Source organism: Aptenodytes patagonicus, chromosome 1 (genome assembly GCF_965638725.1).
Source record: "Aptenodytes patagonicus chromosome 1, bAptPat1.pri.cur, whole genome shotgun sequence".
NCBI lineage: Eukaryota > Metazoa > Chordata > Aves > Sphenisciformes > Spheniscidae > Aptenodytes > Aptenodytes patagonicus.
In genome coordinates this window covers 88,875,254-88,901,815 of record NC_134949.1, presented here as the reverse complement: position 1 = coordinate 88,901,815, position 26,562 = coordinate 88,875,254, and the positions used below count along the sequence as shown (strand labels likewise).

At 42.8% G+C, this 26,562-nt stretch overlaps 1 protein-coding gene across 3 annotated transcripts in view; it reads right to left on the bottom strand.

The window, feature by feature from the left end:
• Nucleotides 1–11,693: 11,693 nt before the first annotated feature.
• Nucleotides 11,694–26,562, bottom strand: part of WARS2 (tryptophanyl tRNA synthetase 2, mitochondrial) — a 46,574-nt gene continuing 31,705 nt past the window's right edge. For all 3 annotated transcript variants that reach the window (XM_076347956.1, XM_076347946.1, XM_076347937.1), the window contains exons 3-6: nucleotides 19,303–19,383; nucleotides 17,465–17,550; nucleotides 14,701–14,819; nucleotides 11,694–12,636 (exon numbers count right to left, since the gene is read on the bottom strand). In XM_076347956.1, the coding sequence (XP_076204071.1) occupies nucleotides 12,188–12,636; nucleotides 14,701–14,819; nucleotides 17,465–17,550; nucleotides 19,303–19,383 (735 nt within the window). In that variant the 3' untranslated portion in view covers nucleotides 11,694–12,187. The remainder of the gene's footprint in view (nucleotides 12,637–14,700; nucleotides 14,820–17,464; nucleotides 17,551–19,302; nucleotides 19,384–26,562) is intronic.

Sequence of the window (26,562 nt, the reverse complement as noted above, 5' to 3'; positions counted from 1 at the left end):
CCACATTGCACGCCACACCTCGCGTTAGCAGCCCTTGCCTGCACCCACGCCCCGCAGCTCTCCCGGCTTTGCACGCATCTTGTTTTATAAGCGGCTTTACACGTACCTTCCTTCTCTTTTTTTTTCTTTCTACATTTTTTTTTTTCACACGGGATCTTAACTCTCACTCTTGATGTGTTTGCCATTACAATTGATCTATCCGTTCTTAGCCTATTTTCCGCCACAGCAGTAACGATTTTCCAGGGCATTTTTAGCTCTGGCTTAAGGATAGGCTCGCTTCCTCGGAATCCTAAATCCTAAAGTGCATTTGCCCGAGACCTAGTTTAATCTCTCTGCCCCAACAGATCTCCCAAACCATCCTATACCACTGCAGCGTCTTAGAATGTGGAAGGAGTCAAATACGTATAAATATGCCTTTCCCGGCTCAAAGCTGCCCAGCTCGCAAGAATTAGGGAGAAAAAACTAAACCATATGTGTACAACGCCACATTCCGTATTGCACTATAAGATAAAGAGCTTTGCAGCATCGATTCAATGGAAGTCATTAAAAAGAAAGCCCAGAAAGATTATATCTGTATTTGTGAGGCAAATGCTTGTTTAGAAAATTTATTTCGGACACAACAACGCTCGAGGAAAGTTTGCGAGGCACAGCGCGAATCGCTGATGTAGGCGCCTCAGCCGACTGAAATAAAAGAGGCAGAAAAGATACTCGGCGGGGCTGACCCCCGGGACTCCGGGAGCAGCCGGGAGCGGAGACCTCCCGCCCGGGGTGAGCACCAGGAGGGGCAGGGGAGCGAGACCGGCTGCTCCGAGCCGCAGGAGTGATGAGCTACCCGCACTCGGCACCGCAGCGCCGCGGGCTCCAGCACCCGGAGCCTCCGCTGAAACCGCGGGGAGATCGGCGGGACTCGCCAGGCTTTGCCGAGAGAAGAATAAAAATGATCAGCGGCATTAGCTAAGGCAACTAACGCTGTACCCCCACGGAACGGTGCCGGGCGCTCAAGGCTTCATTTCTCGAAACGCATCAGCTCTCTAATTGTTTTCTGTTTTCTTTTCTCCCCTAAATTGGTTTTCGTCGTCGGGAAGTTGCTGCAATTTTCCCCGCTGAGATGCTTGAAAAGCAAGAGCATTGCAGTCCGCCGCTGCTGCCCCCCCCCCGCCTGCCCGTTCCTATGCCCCACGCACGTTGTCTCCGGGTTATTTTCACGTGAACCTGGAGTTTAACCTCTCGCTCATCCCAAGAGCTCAAACTGCGGGGAATGTTACATGACGGGGTGCAATTCGCAGATTTATTCCCCGCGTCAGCAAAACACGCTCGCTTTGGCCGAAATAGGAGGAAGGCAATCATCGCCTTGCTTTAACCCCCCCGAGAGCCCCTGGATGGGGACACAGATGCGTGCGGTTCTGCCCACCCACGAGTTTGGGGCCTGAGGAGGACGGCAGAGGCGAAGGGCTCCGGACTAGCCCCTCTCCGCCCGGCTGCTGCCTCTCTCCTCCATCACCTCTCCCGCCACGCCGGGGCTCGGAGACTTGCAACGCTCCGACCCCGCGGAGGCGAGGAGATGCAGGGCCACGCGAGGTTTAGCATCGCATTGCAAGGCTGAAAGAGCCTGAAGGTTGGGATACACGGCCAGGATCGGACGTGGCTGTCCAAACCCCACGTCCCTGCTTTTGTTTCGAAGGCGTATTTTGCTAGCCGCGGCAGAGGCAGCAGGGAACGAATAAAGCCAAGAGGAAAAGGTCGTGCGTCGGAACTCGTACTGCCACAAAAGAAGACGAGCGTCTGTATCTGCCGACGCGTTAATTCTGCCCTCGCTGCAATTAGCAGGATCAGGTGTATTTTGCCCTGTCGATCCTATTGCCCTCCCTTGAAAACAAAGGAATGAAAGATTTCCCGGGCAATGTAGCACGCTTCTCCCTCTTTCCCCACACTACGGAGGTGACGACTCGGGCCAACCTTCGGCTCGTCTCGTATTTTTCGTGTTTAGGGAAGCGGGGAGGGCTTAGCAAACAACTCCCGATGAACAGATCGGATCTCGCCTGCACAGTCCCCTCCCGTATGCTTTCACACCGCTCGGCCACCGAAATCCTCCCCAGCCTCCGGCTGGCTTGAGGGAAAGTGCTGGGGAATAAGCGTCGGGAGAAGGATGGATCGATGGGGCCCGGAACGACCCTCGTCTCCCCTGCAGGGCTTCACTACCCCGAAGGTGGGGCAGGGTCCGCTCCGTTTTCTGCTCTGAAATCTGCGGGAGGGCGAGGAAAGCGCCCTCCGGGATGCCGAGATCTCGGGATGGCCTTCAGTGCTGGGGCTCTGCTCCGTGCAGTAAGCAAGCATCGTCCCAGAGGGAGGGAGAGGACAAGGGGCTCGGAAAGGCCACGCGCAACTGGAGCGTCAAGACGCCTCCTGTTTGTTTTTGACGTTTAGGAAGGCTCGCCGGGCGCCCAGAGGCCACGGGGAGCCCGGGGACACAGCCCAGCCCCTGTGCGGAGCCGCGCAGTGCCGGGGCACGGAGCTGACGGGAGACCTCATCACCCCGCAAATAACAGGGGCTGAGCCGGGATCCCTCCCCGTGGGGACTAGTTTCAATTTGGAAGGCCGAGCTGCATCTCCTTGTGCTCGTGGAGCTCGGAGTAGGCCCTCTCGCCCCGGACAGAGCAGCGGCGCACTTGCAAAAGCAGCCCCCGGCTCCGCGCCGCGGGAAACCACGGCCCCGGGCTGGCTGGGGGGGGGCCTTTCTGGGCGGGGGGTGGGGTGGGGTGGGATGGGGGGTGTCTGCCCTCCCCGCAGCCCCCGCGGAGCCCGCGGCTGCCCCCTGGCGCCCGCCGCCGCGCACTGCGCTCCCCGCCCGCCGGGGGACCCGGGCGGGTCGCAGTTCCCCCCGCGGAGAGGAAGCTCCTTCCCACCCACGGAGGCTAGGCAACGCTCCCCACCGCTGTTTACCTCCTGTGACGCTTTCCCCGTCCAACCTGTTTTCTCCATTGGCTGCTATTTTCGAGGTGGGGAGCGGGGCGAGGCTTGCAACAACAGCAGGGAGAGGCGTCCCACCCTAGAGACCCCCACCAGCAGAGCGAGGGCCCAAAGAGCAGAGGGACCAGCTCCTTAAAAAACCCACAAAACCCAAACCAACACCCCCCCCAAACTGTTTACTATTCAGGAAATTTAGTAATTATTTTTCCCCTCCCTGTAGTGGCATTACCCTTCTTTTGATATTAGATCCTTGCCAGAGGCCCTCACTTTCAGGCTGCAAGGAGGAGACAAAGATTAAGGAGCGGCAGCAGAGACCGTAGTGTAAGTTTCTTTCAGGACATTTTCAGGCTTTTTGCAGCAGAACAAAACGTATCAAGTTAGAAAGCAATAGCCTACAGGTTTCTGCGAAGCGGACAACTTTGACGCTTTCACTGGATCCATTATTTATGACTCCGCATTGAACTGTCTGCCCTCCAGCACATTTCACCATGTTTATTCATGCCACAAGCACCGTTAATAGAGCATCTCAGGAAGAAATACTGTAACTCAGCACCAAGTGAGGGCATCTTCAACTGGAAGGCTCAAAATGCTTAGCAAATATTAGTTTAGCCTCCCAATACCTGCTAATGAAGTCTCCTATGCCTCATTTTATAGCAAAGGAAACTGAGGCAAAGCACAGTTAAGCAACTTGCTCAAGGGCATCAAAGAAATAGAAGGTAAAACACATTCTTAAGATTTTCTTTGCTTAACCAAACACCAAAACTCTTCCTGCAGAAATATTAAAGGAGCAGAAAACTGCAAGGCAGACAACAAAGACCCAAATCAGATTAAAAACATTAGACCAAAAATGGCCTTGCTGATGCACGTTTTGTTGTTCTCTATGAAGCTGTAGAAAAACATTCTATGAAGTTGATAGGAAATCTTCTCTATTTGTTTTATTTCTTGGCTGCTGATCCTCTGCTGAAGATACATCACACTTTTCTTTTAAACTAACGAGAGCACCCCCCCCTCCAACCTTCCAGCATCCATTAAATCTTCTCAGGCCACCCAGAGATCTCCCTTGACAACCCACTCATCATCTACCGAAACATCCTCATAAACCACAAAGACGACATTCACACTTCAGCTAATCCATCTCCTCAAAGGCAAGCAGAGAGTAGAGTGAAGCCCTTTGAGTCAAGACTTTGCTGGCTTAAAGAAGGAAAAAAGTGGAGTTTCTATTACAAGGCAGCCTGCCAGCATGTGACGCTGGTAAGCAAAATGGATTAAAACAGCAATGATGCTCACCACCTCAATTTTGCTGTTATTCTATACAGGTATATTGTAACTCTGAAGTCTATTTTAACAACACTGTTTCTCTGTAGGAATTAAGCCCATTAGAAATACTCCCCCCCCCCAAAGCACATTTCATCTTCAGTGGAGCCAGAACAACCTGCTCCCACATAGAAGTCAGCAACACACCTGAATCCAAGATCTTCAGAATCCCAGCACATCCCTGAGCCGTTTCTGCAATGGTTATTAAACACCAAAATGATACTTTCCCAACAGGTCACACTAACACTACGCAACCTGCAGCCTTCATGCAGCCCACATAGTAAATTCATCCACTTCACGGCTTCCTTCTAGGGGGTTCATGCTGCTGAACATAAGCCAGGCGTGTCACAGCTTGGATCAGTTGTCTTAAGAGCAGCAGTAATCCTCTCCCAACCAACTTCTTCCCAAGGTCCATCAAGGCCCTTCTGCCTCGCGTGTCAACATGCAGGCCTAGCGAATGCACTAGCTCTGAGAAAGAAATGGGTTTAGTCATTCACGTCCAGTGTATTCAGCCTGTGGCTAGACAGCAACTCCAGTGCTTCTTGAGAAGTGTTCCTGATGTGATGGGGAGGAGCTTTCTGTGCATCAAAACTATAGTTAAACCGTGGTCCTTTGAGATGCCTTGTCCATGTGGATTGCACATATGCCCCAGGAATGTATGGCTGGATGCTTTTAAAAGAGAGACAGCCACTGAAGCCCAGCATTCACTCTGCACACCTTGCTTCCTGTTGCAAGAAAAAAGTGTAACCTATATTTAAGAGCAAGAATCTCAGGAGCAACTTTCTGATCAGAACAGATGGAAGGCAGGACAGGCAGCACATGTGGACAACAAGTCTTGAAGAACCACAGCTACTGCAAGGTAAATTTTTCCCCTCTGAATATCCACACAAATTCAGTTCTAGGGGTTTGCAAACACTTATGTCAGTAACAGAAAGTTGATGAGGGTTGCCTAAAAAGAATAGATCCCACACTGCCACTCACAGTTTACATTTGGCCCACAACCCTAAACAGAAAATTGCTCTTTTTCCCATTCTTGCTGTAGGAACATCTGCCAGACAGGCTGTGAAGGAGTAAGTGCGGGCAGAGCAAGCCCCAACCCACTCAGAATGATCTTTCTTGTCTTGAGTACTCAAGAGGCGCGTATTGAGATCTTTGTTATTCATTCAGCAAACACCATGAAGAGAGTCTTGAAATACATTTGAACAACTGTTTCCAGTCACAATAAAAAGTCAGTCTCACAACATTCAACATACAAGATTGTACTCAGAGAGGGATGTGGTTTAGGGAAGGAAACATGAAGGTAAACAGGATGAATGAAGCCAGAGATGACCTACACCAGAAACTCTGGGTAATGCCAGAAAGTAGCCTTGTTTTGATAAGTTTCAGCTGTATTTAGCTTAACAATATGTTTCTATAAATGCTGGGGCATCAGGAAAGAAGTTTTCACCAAAGATAGCAGAGAACATACATCCAATGTTTCTAACAGAAGTATCATTAATTTTATCAGCCTGTGACCATCATTTCACATTGATGGATGACAATAAAGTCACACCAACAATGAAGACATGCCTCGGAAATCAGACTGATCGGAGAGTCGTAGATACAACAGCATGTGGGACAAGTGATGCTGTCCATGCAGGATCTTGCCTGTGCTTTGTACGACCTGAAGTCCCCACCTGAACTGCAAGTATCTTGTTTCAGAATGGTTTAGGACAGCAAGAGAGATCTGGTACCACTTTGCTCTGCCATAACCTGTTGCTTCCCACCTGTAAGGGTTAATCCATTAACCCTTCAAATTAGACTCATACTGTCTTCACATTGATTGTATCAAGGAAGCAGATGGCTTACTTCCCTCCATCATCACATACAGCCGTGTGACTTCTCATGTCAGTCATATGAATGAGGCTATGACCATGCTATCATACCCAGGCTTTTACAAGCATGCTGTTACTACCAAACATCTAATAACTTTTAAGGATTTCGGTGCTGGAACTCTTGTCCTGCCATTTCATCTTGCAGATACACCAAATATAGCACATCTGGAACTGATAGAGCCTTCTGGTGTGGCACAGATTTGCTGTTCCTGTCTCACAGCCATGTTGGGAGTGCTGAGAGCACGACAGCACAACAGACATTAAGCTCAGTGCTTAGTTTCACGTTCACAAGCAGCATGAGACTACTCGTAGTGCATAATCTCATCTTCAGCCATGGCGTTCTGTGACAGCAATTTACCACAGTAGCAAAATATCTTCCCAGACATTAAACTGTTTATTGTAACTCGGCACATGTACTCATCCCTCAGTGCAGGAGGTTGGCATTTGGTTTTATATAAAATAATTTTGAAACCAAAGTTGCTGCCTAAAAGCAAAATGATCAATGAATCTGCCATTTGCATAATAATGTGGGACTGTTGCAGGTAGAATGATTTTTCATTGGCACAAAACAAAATAAACACTTTTCTGTCAAACCTTCCACAATATGACCATTAGCGTAACCAACAAAACTGACAGAAAAGACAGTGGGAATCAGCACAGAATCTTTTGTGACAATAAACAGAATTTTCCAGCTGTTGTCTGGTCACCAAAGGACTATGCGATAGAAAGCTTGGTTGGAAATTCAAAGTTTAAGAAAAGTCTTTTCTCACAGCCTAGTGAGTTAAAAAAACCAAACCAAACCACAAAAGCTTTAATTAGATCAATGAATGTCACATAAGATGACAGTTTTGCTGCAGCATTTTCCCTGAAACTGGCTCATCCAACTAGTAAAGTCCCACAATATAAGGGACTTCTGAAATGATGAGAGGAGATGCCTGGGTCCTTCCAAGACTTCTGACTAAACAATAAAATGGCATTCTTCTTGCAGCTATTATTGCCAAGTTTACCCAGAAAGAAGGAACAGATCTAATCATTTAAAAGAAATTAGATAGCCCAATATAGCAGAAAGAGGGTTTTTGTTTTCTTGGCAAGAACAGGTAACATTTTCCTGAGCAGAAAACCTTTTCCACTAGACGCCCTATGCTAGCATGCTAGGCTATTTCTCTCTGTGAAGCAATCAGTCATAAACAAGCAGGTAGGCAGTATCCAGGAACTCAAATGCAGAGATACCAGTATAGGTGAAAGATCCATCTGTTGTTCTGAACATAAATCTAACCAAGCTGGACCACTGAAAGAGCATGCTCATTAGATTCAAGACTCAAACCCACCTGGGTCCACATTGTTGCTATTGCCAGAACCACACACAGACCCTCTTTGAGTTTTATCATGATCCTCGAGCCATATGGGTAAGTAGAATGTGCATCACAGCAGTAATGAAAAATAAGAATGAGTCATTCAGAATGGACCTCTGGCTCCTACTGATCCTACAGCAACTACTGAAATTGGTATTGTAGCTTATCAAAAACAAGCTGTTTTGGGAAATCTCCATTTTGGGAAACCATCCAAAGGCTTTAGATCTGAGGATTAGATTTGGCTTTGGCTCATGATTTCCAAACAGATTTCTGCTGACACAATTATCCGAACTATTGAGACCAGAAAAGTTAAGTTTCATGTTATAGTACAGTCCTCAACAAATCAGATACAGAGTTCCTACATAAGCTGACCTAAAGGCTTTCATCAGCAGTATTTACTGCTGTACTGTTGTCAGGATCATGATGGCCCTAACCAAAAATAGGAAAACACTTGCTCTGATAACCTATAGTCCCAAAACATTCAGATGCAGGTCAGTCCCCAAAGATCCCATTTCACTGTCCTTCCTTAACCTTTCAGCTCACCCTAACCTTGAATGGAGGCAACCATAATCCTGCTAAGGAGTTTTGCTTGAATTGTTTGTAGATAAACACAGAACTATGAACAATGCCTTCTGGAGAATCTGAGAATCATGGTGTTTGAAAACTAAGTATACTTCAACCACATCTTTAAGAGTTACAAACAAATTCCAGTATAATGTACAATATACATACACTCCAGTTATTTGAGGCAGGGATGTATGCAGATGCTGGAGCAGTGCCAGAGTTAATTTGAGGCCAATCATCATCTGGAGTCTCTGCTAAAGAAAACATTGTTCCTGAATCTAAAATTCCCAGTAAATTCTGTGCTCTGAATTGGGAGCACAGAACTGAGACTTGCTGTCAGCGTCTTCTGATAAGTGATAAGGAACCATTGGCCACAAAGATAGAGGTCTCAAGTGTATAAATGTTTTAATTAGATCTTAGTAAGTTATTCACAATGGAGCTGATGTTCATCTCTAAAGGTAAGTGAATCTCTCAGTTACCTGGAGATGCTAGGTCTGATACTGCAGATCCCAACCACTACATATGTACTTACTTCCCATGCACTAAACATAAGGGATGGGAAAGGAGGAGATTTCAAGACTAAGACACACTACTGCACATATTCGAGGAAAAGGATTGCTGAAGAAAAGGAAGCTGAAACAAGGAGCAACACAGCAATGGGTAAGGATACCTCTCCACCTTTCAACTCTTCTTTCTTCAACTAGGAAAGATGTGATTTGATCTCTTTCCCATCCAGTCCTGGAAGAACATTTTACAATGACTTCCACAGCACCACTGGGCATGTCTACAGTAGCACTGCGGTCGGGATCAGGAGCGTGCTTCTGCAGAAACTCCCCACTGTCCCCACTAACTGCACTTCAGCAGGCATCCCAGAGAAGTCTCAGAGAATATGAACTGTATGAAACCAAACATGAGAATGCATTTCAGGAGTGCACCTACTGCACTCCAGATATAAACGGCACACTGGACTAGAGTTAGCGTGAAACAAATCCTTCTGAAATACACAGCATCAAGCCTTCTCCAACAACTGTTCTCTAAAAAGCTGCCCTAACTCATCTGCACTACTTTGCTAAAGCAAACACTGCCACAGAACACCATCTAGAACGGGTGCTTACAAAGATGTTCTGAAGAGGAAACAGGGAGGTAGAAGAAGAGCAAAGTGATCAGAGTAGCTTGGTATCAAACAACTTTTACTGACAGTAGCGAGCACTCGTTGCTTCAAGCTCAGCTTCTTCCTGCCAAACTCTTCCAGATGCCAAGTAAACGGCTCAAGGAATGCAGAGGCAGCCAGGCTAGGTCCAGCTAGACTCTTAACCTGAATGCCAAGATGGTTAACTTCCCAGAAAAGCCACGCTCTAAGAAAACTGAAATAGGCAGCAGATACCTGCAAACATCTACATTACAGTTGTCTCCTCTCAGGGGACTCTTAATGATCATCGTTGTTAGTGGAATTGGGATTATTTCACTGGGCAGATGCAGCTTTTGTTTTGAGAATTCCTCCACAGGAGCTACTGAAATAAAAAGGCTAAGTCAACAATCAGTAGGTGAACATACTCATTTTACACAAGTTTAACTCTACTGAAGAAGAAAAAACAGGCATATTTCCTTACTTGAAGGAAATAGGTCAGGCAAGTAAGATTTGTTTGACTGACAGGGGAAAGGGAAGGGGAAAACCCCAATCTATTCTTGAATTAAAAAGAGAGAAAACGGTAAATTTGATTGAAACACTGCTAAATATGTAATGTATTAAACCCCTACCCAAAAGAAAGGGCTCTTTTGAAGCTTTTCTTCCTGCTTCACCTACGTGATTTTCTGAAAAAAAACCTAACAATTTTGGAAGACTGCTAAAAACAGATTGGGTAACGAGGCAGAATTGTCTGTTGATGTCATCCCCTCCCCCCTTTTTTTTCTTAAATAAATTGTATTGAAGGCATATGAATACTCCTATTTCCTTTTCACTGCAAAGGAGGTGTGTTGAACTCCAACCCTATATATTAGGTGATTTGAGTATCGGAAGTGTAAAGACACCTTGAAACTATGATTCGTCTTTTGAATGCATGCTCCTATCTTTGCTAGTGAAAAAGAGGAACAGGTAGAAACTAGATACATTAGTGTTAACGATTTTCAGTATCCCTATGAGCGCTGTGCTAGCTTCTCTTAAGGAACCTGTTCTGGGACCTTTGCAGAAATGTTAGAGTGTCACAGCAAACTTTTTATACCAAGTCAGTAAGCAGCGGTAACTGTGTGCCTTAATTTTCTGTCTTAGTTCTCAGGCAGACTAATGCAGCTGTTAATCACTGACAAAAGTTTTGTGTAACTAGCTAAATATGCACAGTTATAACTATGCCCTTTCCTAATCCGCTAAAGATAATGTGAAACCAGGGACTATTTTTGAATACACTTATTCTTTCCAGAGGACATTACCTTGGACTTGTCTACACCGAATTTGGTTTCCCATCATTCTGTCTCCATCCACTCTGCTCCTCTAGTCTTGACTAATTTTAGAAACTCTGTCATCATCAAGTTCTTGCATGGCAGTTCTCTTCTTCAGATCCCTAACAAATGAATACAGGCCTCAGTACAGAGACGCAGACGTTCAGTCCACAACTTCTTGTTTTGCAAAATTAAATAATTCTTTCTGAATCACCTCATTATGATAATTAACTAAATTTAAAACTAAATAACTTTTTTTTTGAAAAACAAAACCACAACTGCACTACACAGACACCCCCCCCAGTTTTACTAACTCAGTCATGTAAGACTGCAATCCTTCATGACAAATGCCATAGGCCTATAATGGTTATGAGCTGCCAGAGTACAGGATGAACTCAATTTACATTACAGTACAGCAATTTCAAACACAGCGCCAGTAACTGCAATGATACACCTAAATATGCTGGCACAGGACCTGTAGGGCTTTCATTACCTTTTAACATGTACTACTACCCCTGCTTCAGAAGGGGGTGTCTCCTTTTGGCAGCTTCCCTTTGCCATATTCCCCAACAAATGCCATGGTCCATGGGTCCCAGTCTGTGGGTTTTGTGAGACCTAAGATCAGCGGAGGCTAACACCATTCTCCCATCACTGAGTTTTCTTGAGGCTCAGTAGTGTGATTTCATAAAGATCTATTTAATCCCATTCTGTCTCTGACATCAGCACAATTTTCTAAACAAGTGATTTTGTAAATTTTACAGAAAGTTCTCTGATTTCTTAAGGTAAGATTTCTTTCACACAGGATTACATCTTTTCCCCTGCACCTTTTCTAAAGGAATCCTGGACTTGATGCTGAACTGAAAATCCTGGAGCTCCCTGCTAAACCAAACAGCAGGTGGAATAGGAGCAGCTGAAGCACACGTCATTCCTCACTGAAATACCCTAGACCTGACCAGCAGGATGACACAGGAGGCAAAAGTGAAATTCAGGTCCGCTCTCTGGATTCTTTAGAGTGACTATCAAAGAGGCCATCTAGCACAGTAGTCACAGTGAGTTTCAGAGTACAGATATCCATATCCATAAGACACACTGACTCACTTCACACAAACTAGATGCAGATACAAAATTACACTGAGTTTGAAGACGCGATAGGGAAAGGCAGTAAGTTCTCTCTTCATCAGCCTGAGTATTCTGATTTGTAAGCCTGTGCTTTTATTCTGGTTATCCAAGAACACATTCAACCACCATATCAAAGCTGAATAACCACCAATGGGATGAGTTGTCCATCTGTAACAAGATCACATGCACAGCTAAGGATGTTCTTGAGAAGATTACAAATCTTTCTGCTAGATTCTGATCACCTTGCCTATATCTGTTTCTTGCAGTGATCAATGGAAAAACCCAAAACCCCATTTGGGCAACCTTATATTCTGCTTTTGCAGGATTTCTTGGTGAACTGTGATTGCTTCCGCCCTCCCTCTTTCACTATCCAGACAAGCTCAATGCTGGTCTCACTGGAAATATCTGGCTTTATGCACATTTTTTTAATGCAAACACTTTCAATGTTCTACTTGGATTTTCCATGAAAAAAAGTTTTTGTTTCAAACCAAAATGATTAAGAAGATACAAATAACAAAAAGTCTGTCCCAGGAAACAAAAGTCCTTGCAACTACTCAACAGTTTCTACTGAAACCCCACCAGTCGTCTTATTTCTTGATAGATGGGGGCAGCCAGTTCTTTGGCTTTCTCTGCTCCATCCTCTAAAATCTTTATCAGATGGGATGTGTCTTCCTGGAGTTTCTTGATTTCATTCCTGATAGGTGCAAATTTTTGAATAACTGACTCTGCTACCACCATTTTATAGTGAGCAGTGTCGAGCCCAGCAGATTGGTGCAGCACTTCTTTGATGCTAAGCCCTGTTACTGCAGCATGAATGGACACCAGATTGGAGACACCAGGGCGACCGGCTGGGTCGTAGGTCACCTCAGAGGTAAAGTCAGTCACAGCTTTGCGGAATTTCAGCACTATTTCGTCAGGGCTGTCCGCTATGTTAACAGTAGCTAACTTCTGTGGGTCTGACTTGGACATCTTCACTGTTGGATCTCTGAGGGATTTTATTTTCTTTGTTGTACCTTAAAAAAAAAAAAAGAAAGAATTATGAACACACACAGACAATAGTTTCTTATGACAATTGCTAAGAACACTTTGTAGCAGTATGACGAAATTCTGTTTACCCTTGCTTAAAAATGAGTTGTGAGCACAATCGTGTACACTCCTATTTAGTCCTTATGCCCTCCCTGTCCTTCTAAGCCACTTTTCTCCTCCCATAAACTAAATGAAAACCTGCTCCATTTCTCTCCTCCTCACTGAGCAAAAACTTCTGCTGGGACACCTCCTAATATTTTCTGTGGCTACATGCTGATCTTCCCTGAAAACTCTCTCCTCCCTTGTATTCCTGGCACTGGGGACAAGTTACTTAGAGAGCATGGACTGCATATCATTCAAAGGTTCTGTAACAGTGAAGAAACAGGTTAAATCCACTGGTAAAAAAGAATCCCAGAACAGTTAATCTCCTTACTTTAGGAAAATCTTCCACCCAAAATCTCTTGGTAATTCTCCTAAATATCAATAAAGATAGTTATTAGAAGTTCCCTAACGGAACACTAACCAGCTCCATTAGAAGGAAAGCACTGTTCAGATAAGAGAGGTTGGGTATTGTACAAACTACTAAGATATATGCGTGTACATGAAATAGAATAGTAGCATTAGGGGAATATTGCAAAGTACTTTCTTTAACAGCGTAAACCCAAACTGTTTCAGTCTTTCATCAAGAAACGTCATTCATGGAGTACACAAAGTACCACTGATCTAGAAAGTACTCACACCTATTTTTTTTAGACACCTAATACAGCCAACTAAGTTACCTGCATGCTCCTCATAGACAGCCTATGTATTCAGTGAAAGGATAAGTGTTCTTCCAGGGTACAATTCAGACTGCCCCAGAAAGTGCTCTGTTCTGAATCACCTTTTCGAAGAGTCTGTCTCTCTTCTGTAGATTTGAAGGAGTCCAGGTAATCTAACTGCCTACAGCTAGTGAGTCTGAATAGGTCCCTAACTCCTCCATTCACCTAGGATATTTCATTGGTTTGCATATACTTGTGCGCTTATGAAGGTATATTTTTAATGAGGAAAGTTTAAAGTTTTGGGTTGTTTTTTTTTTTTTTAAATTGAGCTTTTTATTTCCTGGCAAACAGTCTTGCCTGCATCATAGGCTACACTCAGCTCCTCATTACAGTGTTTAGTATTTAATTGTTCATTAGAAATTGCAGAGCTTGCAATACCTAGTATTCTCTAAGCTCCACTCTGGGTCTAACACCATTTTTGTCACTGAGGCTTGAAAACTGAGAAAGGTTTATTACTGCCTGTCTTTTCTAAGGTGAGAGCTCCTTGCCCTTTTAGGGGCGAAGGTCTCTGCTGTGCATTCCTCTACATTACTTACAACAAAGATGCAATGCTTCTTCCTTGCCCAGTTCTTCACGTTTCTTAACAAACATGCCATTTGTGCCATCTGACTCCTCCTCGCCCCCCGGCCTATGACCTTATAGCTCAAAAATGGCTGAGAAGATTTTCCTTGTAAGTCTCCCTGAGCCTAAGATCAAAAATGGAAAGTCTAAGCTCTGTAAGAGACCCTTACTGAAATATGCAAGTATATATTAAACACACTTAAAAGATATTTGAGCATTGTAGCAATAAGCTGCAAGCTGTTTAGCATGCTTAATGTAAACATCTACCACTCAGACATTGAAGAAATCTGCTTACTAGGGGTCTCTTGTCTTGTTCCGTACATGTCTCCTGAACTAGCAACATGGAGCAGAGACCCTACTCTTAAAAGGTCCAACACTTGAAGAGCAAGGCTGACTGGCAGCAGCAGAGTGCATCTGGCCCCCTGGACTAGAATACCAGACGTCGCATACATTCCTCTACCGGGGATTTGTGAAGCCTTATGTCTATCTTGGGAGTTCAATTTCACAGCCTCTAGTCTCCTGTTGTCAGTTTTTAATTTTCCACTCCCTTAGCATCAGTTTGCTCCCTTTGCTTGGTCCCTGAAACTATTTCCACAATATTTAAATCCATCTTCAACCTTGAAGTGCAGTTAAGGGGAAAGAAAAAAAAAAAACAAACCAAGACCAGCTCACTTAAAATGGCTTTGGGCACAGGAAAGAATTCTCCATATTTCTTGTTGAAATGTTGTGCTATATCTTGGGCTAGTTCCAGGTGCAGGACTTGATCTTCTCCAACGGGAACATGTGTCGACCTTTTAATAAAAGACAGATACAGGAAACTCAGCAAAGCTCTCCGTTTCTGCTGAAATGTTACTCAAGACTGTCACAGCTTCTGCCATGACTGAGGGCCAGATTGAGCCAAACGCTCAGTCCCAGCTAGATATAGGTGCTGTGGGAAAAAGATACCAAGCTGACTGCATCCCAGGATGAGTCTGCTTTTTGTGCTGAACTGAAGCACATCTCCAAGGGCAAAAATAGCCCTTCGTGAAAACATACATGGTAAAGATACCAATAAGAGCAAATCATTAAACTCAGCTCAAAGAAAGGTTTTTGTAGTATCTCCTGCTGTCTCTTTAGAGATCAAAGAGCACGTGTTACAGTGTGTGAACAAAGCAAGAAAGATCTGCAAGGCATAAAGCGCCAGTACCTTGCCTTGTCAAGTCTCAGGAAAACATAACTGTTGTTGAGAAGTTAGTACTGTGGATTTATCAAGGGAAGGAAAGAAGAGAGTGGTTCTTCCTCATGGGTCACCATTATATAAATATCACGTGGGCCAGTGCCTCTACTGCCACAAGTGTTCTCATTCATAGATTAGAATTGTTAGGATCAAAGGATCATTTGATCTTCTGTATTAAACTCAGTAGCTTGAATGCAGTTCTGGAGGAAAACACAATCTGCATCAGAGGACATGAGGCGGTGAAGAATCCATTACTTCCCCTGGTGATTCTTTCCTACAGTTAATCACACTTGCTAAAAATGTATGATTCTCTTAGATGAGGCAGACTTGAAGTCTTGCCAGCTTCAGATTCCTCTCCCCTCCCCCAGCAGATTTTTTTTTCTAAGGCTTGTGGGGTATTCAGCTCTGAATCCTGGATACGTTCCAGTGTAAGAAAGTTCACTATGCATCTTCTAAGTTCCCAGAAAATTTCAGTTCAACACGGTACTCCTTCCTTCCAATTCTGAATTACTAAGTTGACATCCAGGAATCAATTTGTCCACCTTTATTCCCCACCAAACAGTCAGCAAGGCAACCTAAAAACAGTTACAGTAGCCAATAGGAAATCACAGTGGCCTACAACTAACAGAAAGAAAATCAGTTACCATAATCAATACACTTTAAGCAGGTCAAAAGAAATGTTTCCATATGCCAAAATGGTTCCACATTCACAAAGTTTGCCACTAAACAGAAAACATATTGTCTTTATAAATGCCTCTGCATGATTCTTTGCCTTTTTCCTTGCTGTTTTTTTTAATATTTCTGTCCTGGTGCTATTTTTATTCCTTTCTGTCATATATTTACCTTCTGTCCATTTTCCTGTCTCTTTGATCCTTAGTTCACCTGAATTAGTACTGTTTCTCCTCCTCCTCCAGCTCTTAATTCTTCTTCATGACTGCCGTTCCCTTTCTGTGTTTCTACTTCTCCCTGATTCTTGTTCCCTATGTTATGTTTTTACATTAAAACATGTCTTATTAAAGATATTATGTCAAATTTCTTCAAAGAGATACTGTTTCTCTTTCACTTCCCTGTTTTGTGCTGTCTGGACAGCCTGCTGCTAATACACATGGTAGCAAACAAACCACAGGCTTCGCTAAGGAATGATGAATCACATGATCTTATTAGAAATGGAAGAGACATACATGGTTGAGCTCAATCAAAACAAGGTGATTTCTGGTAAAGTCTGAATTTCACCTTTAAACACTGCTTGACAATCAAATGGGACTCTCAGCTTAGAAGATTGTTTTAGTGTTCAAATTCATTCTGACTTTTGCTTCCCAATATTTTCAGTTAAAATTCAAGTGAATTAGAAATATCATCTACTGGTCTTCTAACATTACTGTTTTCTCTTACTAATGATCACTTAGGATTAAATTTCTCCAGATAGATTTTTCTGGGTTAACAACTTGCCAGTCTTGGTTACTTTGTCCTCCTAAAGTCCCTGCCCTTATAGTTATGTATTACTTCTCTGTCCCCAAAAATATTCACAACTTCACTTCAGAAGAATTCCACAAAGTACATATGCTCAGAACATAAAAATAATTAATATATAGTGCATTGTCTCTGACATTTACTTATTGAGACAGTTTAAAACATATTATGAAATACAACCAGTCACGACAATGCACTACAAGTTCTATCAGCTAGGCCACAAACTTAGGCATGCTGAGTCACCAGTCCCTCATTAGGGTGTATTTCCATTGCAGCACATAGTATACCACAGAGAAAACTGAACTAGCCCAGGTACCACAAGGTGCAGTAAATTACTCACTTTTTCATCAGTATCAACAGGCCTACACAGAATCCCACACTAATATGGGTATACTATATACAGCCAGCTTAAGTATCTCTACAGTACACTGCATAAATCATAACTACTTAAAAAAATGTATGTATTTGTATGTGTGTGAACACGTAATATGTATAATTAAACATCAATGTGTTGTAAGAATTGTTCTGAAGTGACCAGCTTTTTCTCTTTACAGCCCTGTCAGTTGCTTTCAAGCCAGGCTAGATTTCAACCAGCCACCTGAGAGGTAAAAAAGCTGTCATCCATTTCCAATCTTCTGATCTAATCACACCCAGCTCCCCTACTTAATAAGTTAGCATGTTGACCTGATGAACATTCATTCTAACGCAGCTGAACAGACATTGTCCATGGGCTCACATTCTGCCTCTTACTTGTACAGCAAAATATCTGCTGCTTGAAGCACAGGATAAGTCAACAAACCAACAGTTCCTTCATTATTCTGGCTGGTACGCTTCATCTGTTTGCAAAAGAAGAACAGAGAGAAATCACCCTTTTGGCTAATGGTATCAAAGTCCATGATTTTAATTAATTAGAATTCTGACTAATTTGAGTAACTTATTATGTAACTCTAGAGAAAAGTGTGCCATGTAAAATGCACTCCTTGTGAACACACACATCCCATTTTATGTCCTGTATTTACCAATTTCCCTACACTGTTCTGATATTGTAGTGAGGAGAAAACATAGGCTTGTGTTTTCTTTCTGTTTGAAATCTTATTAACAAAAATGATTACAAATACAAAACAACCAGGCTGGGTTATTACACTTATTATTGATAAACCCTACTTCTTAAATAGCATTTTCATCAGTAAATTTTTGAAACACTTTATAAAAAGATATTAAAAGGCATTAATACCTGTGTTTCACAGAAATGAGATCAAGACATAGTGATCACATGCAGTCACCAGGAGAGTCAGTGACAGCTAGAAGGAGAACCCAGAACTACAGAGGCAGAGTCCAGTGTTCTCTCCATTAGTTCATGTTGCTCCCAACAATCCACCCACTGTTCTTAAGTCCTTTAGCCCTCTAGGATATGGATCATTTAAACCAAGACAGTCAGGCTACAGATACTCATTCTGTTCTAGCAATGGCATATGTGCTTTTTGCTTTTAATAGTAGTTAAATACACTAAAATCCTTAAAATCTTAATTATTTCATTAAGACTATTCAAATATCTTCAGATTTTTCTCACCCTCTCGTACAGATCCTGTCTTCTGTCTACATCTCTAAGTGCCTAGGGTTCAGGGGACCTAATCTGCAAAGCCTAGCACCTGTAACACCTATCTGTAGATCTGGAAAGTCAATCCAGTCAAAGTTGGATTTAAGAGCTTAACTTTAGCACCTCAGGTTTGAAAAGGTTGGCTTTAATCTATGCCATGCATTAACGCTGGTTGCTGTATTTAAGTTTTACTGTTTTTATTTAATTAAGAAGAAAAACAGGAAAAAAGAAAACATCTGGAGATATTTAAGACTGCTCTGAACTCTGCAAGCTAAACTGCCCTTAAGATTCCCCCCCCCCCCCTTTTTTGGTACTTCTCTCTCCTGCTTTTTGGGTTTTCTGCTTACTAAATGCCAAAATACAATACAAGGAAATTAAATGCAAGAATTCAGTTGATGCAGTCATGCTGATGCAGTACCAAGATTAAGAAGATGAACACTTGAAACTTATAAAGGCAAACATTTAAGGTGCATTAACTTTATCACTCAGCACATTTTTATTATTTATAATTCCTATACTCCTCTTCCAACATATGCTTCTTTTGCACCCTCTTCCATAAAATCTACAGAACAGCCACTCTTCACAGTGGAAAAAGAAAAGCTGTTTATGGAACTCCTTAATCAGCAAGGCTCAAGGTTTCCACAGCAATATCTTGTAGTTGTTTTGCATTATTAAATATGCATTGAAATAACTCCAAGCATTCTAGCAAAATCAGTTTAACAACACTAAACAACCCTCCTATTTAGCACAGTTTCTGCAAGTCTCTGTCAAAAATACTATCCTGTAGCTTCCAGCAGAAAAATGTTCACTGAAAGCAACAGACCTGGAAAGACACATTTTCCTCCTTCCACCATAGGACTAGAGACTTACTTAAACCTAAGGCAAGGATAACCAAGGTACAGTTGGTACTTCACAGATAACAAGTATTTCAAGGACAGCAGTTCTACCAAATTCCCCTACATTTCCTTTCAATTTATGAAACTGTCCATACCTTCCATTGGGGCAAGCGTAGAAGACGCGGCACGTTAGTTAAGCACCCAAGAATCCAGGCAAGTTCTGCATGCTCAGGAACCTGGAAGTACAAAGTCAGAATCAAATAGATTAAAATATAATCTTCTGCATTTATATGCATATTTTCTCAAAATCACTACAGATACATAGTATCAGATCAGAAAACCATTTGTTTTTGTCTATTATTTTTTCAGTGAGGTCAAGCGACAAGCTAATGGAAAGTTTTGGACACTGCATGTATTGAATGCACTACACTCAAGCAGCATAGCAAAGTTCTTGATCCTATTCACTCATATTCTAAAAAAGAAAGAAAATGCTTTAGCAATAACAGAGTTGAACGCACATGTAAACTAACCAACTGCTGGCCACTGTGCCACAGCCTCCCCACACTTCGAGATAATACATTAATAGTTACAAAACCTCTTTGCCTTCCTCCTTTCCAGTGCCAGTAAGTTAGCTAAGCTTCATTTCTTCTGCATCAGGGCCCTGAATGCACTGATTTCCCTTAATTGTCCTCACCAGCCTCACCTGAGCCCTCCACCCATGGCCCTAGAAGCCCCATTTAAGCTCAGGCCAGACTGCCCCTAGTCTTTGCCTGAGCTACATTACACTGAAGCATGTCTGGCAGCATAATAACTGCCGGTCCTTCAGAAAAGTCTGAGCTAACAGCCAGGGAACAAGAAGAGCTGGGCCGCTCCATGACACTGTGGCTGCAGACAGCCACAAGCCAGGCAGGAACAGTTACCTCCCTGACCAGGAGAATGTCCTGCACTATTTAATCAGGGCAGGAGTGGTGACGGTGACAGTCTGGTAATCATCAGACATAGCAAGGTAGTTAGTCACATCTGAGGTCAATCCAGGAAGCCCAGTGAGAAAATTGGGGCAGCAGGGACAGGGTTGAGCACAGGTACACTGTGATGTAGCTCAGGGGGCCTGAGCCTGAGCTTAAGTGGAGCTCCTGAGGCACTGGGCAGAAGGTGCATGGGTGGAGGGTCCAGGTGAGGCTTGTCAGGGCTTTGGGTGCACCAACAGTTCTTAATGACCCTGGCCTGTCTAAAAAACAGGCATAATAGCTGAAGCCAAACTACAGTACAGCCTGAATTGTAGCTTAATTTGTCCCTCAGTTCTGCAATCCTATCAAAACTAATACTGATCCACAGGTGAAAGAGAGAAGGATCAGGCCTCCATGTACCCTTTGCTACAAGGGTGGTTTAAAAAGATGAGAGAGGAGAGAAGATCCCATTTAAGCTCATTCAACAAACTCTTCATTTAACATTCTGGGGAGACTGCGGTGATAGTGGAATTTTAGTAGTTTCAGAAATACATCAGACAGAGAGATTGCCCCCCTCCTGCTAAGAGGAAGACTTTCTACAGGCAGAGACAAGAAATGCGCTGTGCAACAACCTCTGTTGGATGAATCCATGTTTAGGTTCTTTATATATACTCTTCAGCTTTTGCATTTCAAATATTCATTTTAGGATTAGTAAAAGAGGCAAACATTGCTGATACATATGCTGTTCTTTAATTTCTTTCCTGTCATTTCGTCTGTTGTTAGTTAGCTATATATACAATAATCATCAAAAGAAAAAGGTGATCTATGTTCTGCTCCTTTGCTTACATGTTTGATTCACTCTTTTCAATATTGGCAGGTTTGGATGTTTAAGAACATGCTAACCGTCTCAAAGATGTTCAGAGCTTCATGCTTGCAACATGATATAACAACCCAGATGGAAGGCAGTAAAAAGTGTTTGTTAACAAGCAAGAATTACTAGCATTGTTAATGGCAATTCCTTTGTTGTCACATTTTAAATGTAGTCATTTCCTAGCTAACAGTCATTAGACTATTTCATTTGTCAATGTTGTATAGAGGTATCTGACCTCAAGACAACAGCTCAATGGTTAGAGATATGAAATACTCCGGGTTGATTCTCTTTCCCTTCTTTCTGCCTTTTCCACAGGGTTTTTCTTCTTTTTTCTTTTAATTTCCTCATGCTTATTTGACCTGCAATCTTCTGTGCACAAGACAAAGTGCAGCAAGATGCACCTTCTTGGTGAAGAATGTACCTTCTGCAAGATACACTTGATATCTTTATCAATGATCTGGACAAGGGGATCAACTGCACCCTCAGTAAGTTTGCAGACGACACCAAGTTGGGCGGGAGTGTTGATCTGCTCGAGGGTAGGAAGGCTCTGCAGAGGGACCTGGACAGGCTGGATCGATGGGCCCAGGCCAATTGTATGAGGTTCAACAAGGCTAAGTGTCAGGTCCTGCACCTGGGTCACAACAACCCCATGCAGCGCTACAGGCTTGGGGAAGAGCAGCTGGAAAGCTGCCTGTCGGAAAAGGACCTGGGGGTGTTGGTCGACAGCTGGCTGAACATGAGCCGGCAGTGTGCCCAGGTGGCCAAGAAGGCCAATGGCATCCTGGCCTGTATCAGAAATAGTGTGGCCAGCAGGAGTAGGGAAGCGATCGTGCCCCTGTACTCGGCACTGGTGAGGCCGCACCTCGAATACTGTGTTCAGTTTTGGGCCCCTCACTACAAGAAGGACATCGAGGTGCTGGAGTGTGTCCAAAGAAGGGCAAAGAAGCTGCTGAAGGGTCTAGAGCACAGGTCTTATGAGGAGCAGCTGAGGGAACTGGGACTGTTTAGTCTGGAGAAAAGGAGGCTGAGGGAAGACCTTATCGCGCTCTACAACTACCTTGAAAGGAGGTTGTAGCGAGGTGGGTGTTTGTCTCTTCTCCCAAGTAACTAGCGATAGGACGAGAGGAAACAGCCTCAAGTTGCACCAGGGGAGGTTTAGATTGGATATTAGGAAAAATTTCTTCACCGAAAGGGTTGTCAAGCATTGGAACAGGCTGCCCAGGACATGGTTGAGTCACCATCTGTGGAGGTATTCAAAAGACATGCAGACGTGGTGCTTAGGGACATGGTTTAGTGGTGGACTTGGTAGCACTAGGTTAACGGTTGGACTCGATGATCTTAAAGGCCTTTTTCAACCTAAATGATTCTATGATTGTATGATTCTACACAAAGAGTAAACTGAACTTCATAGAAAATACTAATCTCAAGACCCCTATTTCATTTAGAAGGAATCACCATCTGGTTCAAAGTGGTTTCTCATTCCTTTCTTCTAGTCACGGATAGAGAGGGGATGGTGCTCTGTTGCACTTGTGTTGACAAGGACTCCCTTTAAAAGCTATGCAGTCATTGATCCATCTCTGTCAGACGTTGCTTCCACAGCCAAGACTGCACGTGTGTTTCATTGCATCAGTGGCTTTGACATTACATCCGTTACCAAAACACCAAGTGATCTAAACAGCATTTGTTGAGTTGAATCTGCAGTTCTGGGCCCTAGCAAGTTATATCACTTCTAATTCTCAAACACACACAGTCCTTTCCTAAGTAAGGCTAGAGTGCTGAATACTGTGAAGAAAAAGCCTGATAAAAGGGGGAGGAAAATATAAAAAAGTGCACAGAAGGGTAGAGATTTTAGCTGGAAAAAATTTCAGTACTGGAGCCTAATGAGTTAACATTCATCACCCAAATTGCAGTAACTGACTGTATGTTGGTCTGTGAATCAAAAGGTACTAGGCTTAAACCACAAATCATTTGTCAGACTAAATCATGGTTTAAGCTACTGTGTTTTACTTGGCAAGAGGGGCAGGTAATTGCTGCATTTGGTCGGTCACTGTGCATCAGCTCAAATGTGGTTACTCATTAAACTACAGTACTCCATCACTTTGATTGGCTAACTTTGGATACAAAGAAACTGGAAGAAGTGAAGATGTATATGATACCAGTAAAATACAGGCTCAGTCTACTCTTCCTTTCTGGCACTGAGCAATACCAATGGATCACAATTAGGAGAAGCCATTCTCTTGGACAAACTCAGTCAGCCTCTTGCCCCAACTCCATTTAAAATTCTGAGCAAATGTCTTCATTAAACAACCAAGACATAAGAACATAAGAAATAATATTGTACTGGATCACAACAGAGGTAGCTGTAGCCTAGCACTCTGTTTCCAGGAGTAGCAACAAGAGATGGCATTTAGGGCGAGCACATGAGCCTATCGCTCCCTACAGTATCTTCCCCTCATACTTCTCCAGCATCCGTAATTGTTGTACTAGGGAATATCAGAAGGTATTATCCCTGGCCCAGTCCTGTTAGTATCCATGTTCCCCATGAATGTGCCTAATCCCTTTCTGAACCTGCTGATACTGCCCACTTCACAACCACATGCAGCAACAAGCTCCACAGGTTCAAACCTGATGTGTAAAGAAGTACTTTCATTTATCCACTAAACTCTGTTGCGTCTACACCTCAGCCTTCTCCTCTTCAAATTGAAGCATCCCAGATGTCTAAATTTTTCCTTTTAAGGCAGCAACTCTATGCCCTGTAGCATTAATTCCCCGTCTTTGTATCATCTCTAATTCACTACTTCCTTCTTGAGATGCAGACACTAAAGCTCTACCCAATATTCAAGATATGGGCACACTAAGGTTTTGTATAGTGACAAAACATCACCTCTGTCTTGTTCTCAATACCCTTTCTGGTGATATGGTGATGATGACATTGTTGGCTTTTTTGAAAATTACTTGTGCTGAGTCAATGATTTCAGAGAATTGCCAATGATGACTCCAAGACTTTTTTCCTGCGTTGTGACTCAGCTCAATACTGTGTAAAGAAGGTTTAGATTACTTTTACCTAGATGCTTTGCTTTGCTTTTGAAGCTCTTCTACCACTAATTTGCCTACCCACTCCGTTTTACGAGTCCTTTTGGAGTTCCTTTCCTTGGTATAGCATTTGACTACCCAGAAGAACTTAGCATTGTCCACAAACTTCTGTTCACTACCTTCTTCAGGTCACGAATGAAGATGTTGACCAGAATTGCTCCCAGCATGAATCCATGAGGGATATGACTACTGACTGTGCCATTCAAAAAAAAGTGTTCACTATACCCTATTTGGCTTTCAACTCTAGCCAGCTCCAAGACTAGTAATGAACATTCCCTCCAATATCTTTTTTTTAAAATAAGAATTGATATAGAACCTTGTCAAAGGCTTTTCAAAACATTCAAATCCATTATGTTCCTGGGATGCCCTTTATCCGCATGCTTACTGACACCCACAGAGTCCAGCAGTTCAGTGAAACAAGATTTCCCTTTAAAGAAACCATAGCGACTCTCTAAAGAGACTGTTTACTCACGCCTTCAGCATCCTATTCTTTGTTGAAGACTCTACCATCCCTGGTAAGATGAAAGTCAAAATCACCAGTTTGTAGTTTCCATGGTCCCATTTAGAGCTCTGCTTGCATACTGCCAACATGACTTCAATCTACTATTCCTCTGGCACAGTGACCATTAATGGTGGCAGACTGACCATTTATGGTGGCAGACCGCATGCCTTGGCCACCAGTTCTGCCATTTCACATCTGAGTTTTTTCAGACTCCCAGCTGAATGCCATCTGGTGTCTAAACTGTCTATCTTTACTTAATAGTTTCTCTAAATTTACAATAAACTGGGCTGCTACAAAATGCATAAAGTGGCAACCTTCCCAATACCTTCAGCAGCAAAGTCCAATACCAAGAACTGAGCCTTGCTCTTAGCGCCTTATCAACCCTGAGTGTCTCCTATACTTTGCGCTCTCTGATCCCCTAAATGACCTCCTGTTTTTGATACAAGACCACTTAGTTATCAGCTTAAGAATCCTCTGCAGGATGCTCCTCAAATTCTTTTTTAGCCCTCTTAATTTTTTGTTTTTAAAAAAAGGGGACTTGCCAATTTTATATGCTTTCTTGTTTTTCTAATTTGGGAAAGTTTTCCCTTCTGAAAATCTAATCTTTTCCTATGATTGCATCCTAACTTACGGAACCATGGAAAGGGATTTGCTGGACCAGTGTTTTCTTCATGAGTGGTGTCATACATTTAACTGGGGTTTTTTGTTTGTTTTTTTTAAAAAATATGTTTGTTTTTTTAAAACACCACCTCCAGGATAGTTGTAGCTTTCTTGCTTTTTGTTTATTTATTTCTGACAATTTGACTTCATTTTCACCTAGCTCCCTTTCTTGAAATAGAACATTCATGCACTTTATTTTGTCTGCTCTCTCCAGCCACAATGCTAAATACCACTATAATGAGGTTGCTACTACTTAGAGCCCTCCACTAAAACATCCAGAACTAGGTCCTTTGCACCACCTAAAAGCAAATGTAGAATGGCATCATTTCTAAAGATTGTAAAACTAGGAAGCATAATTTACTGGATCAAAAAATTTTATCTGTATGTCTCATCCTGATAAAGGCTATGTGTGGATAGTTGAAGTGTAATACTATCGCTCCCTGTACTAAATTTGCAGCTTCTCTCATCTCACTTAACATCTCCTGATCACTACCATCATCTTGATTGGTGGGTCAGTAGCACAATCCTAATACCACATTTTCTGTTAGATTCTGGTATCTTCATCCACAAGGATTTTTATTTCCCCATAGTATTATGGAGAGAGGCAATCCCTCCAGTAAATTCAAACAATGAAATGAAACAGAGAAAAGACATCTCATCTTTGTATCAATCTGTCAAATGATTTTCAGTTGCTTCCTATTCTGTTAGGTAGCATTTATCATGCCATCGCAAGGAAGACCTTTGTCAAAGAAGCATCGCTTTTCACACAATTTTTATTAAAAAGAGTAGGACTGTCAGAGAGGTCTTTTGCTTGTTTTTCTTTTTTTTTTTTTTAAAAGGAGTTCATGCAAAATCTAACTATGACTCTAGGAAATAAAAGTATACAGAGTTCCAATTAATTAAGGTTATTCTGTGTATACTTGAACCAGTAGAGAACTTAATTTGGTTTGTATTTTAATATCTGACAACAGAAGTACCCTCTGGAGATATAACGTGCTTCAGGAATGCCCCACCTTCCCAAAAGAGAACAGAGAATAAGCAGCTTAGCTCTTCTCCAGTGAAGACATCAGTTTCTCAGCAGTGTTCTCTCCCCCAAATACCCCAGTACAAAAATAGTACAAAACACAGAAAAACAGAATTACATCTCCAATGAACAAAACTCATAACCAGTGACAGTTCCTGAACTGTATGTCAAACCAACTTCCAAGAATGTCATGATCATTGGTAACTCTGAAAACCAGCTATCCCATTAAATCCTTCATGTCAACTCCAGCTACTTTTGTGTCCTGAAAGAATATAATAGCCTGTTTTCAATATAAACATTATTTTCTCAGGAAATATT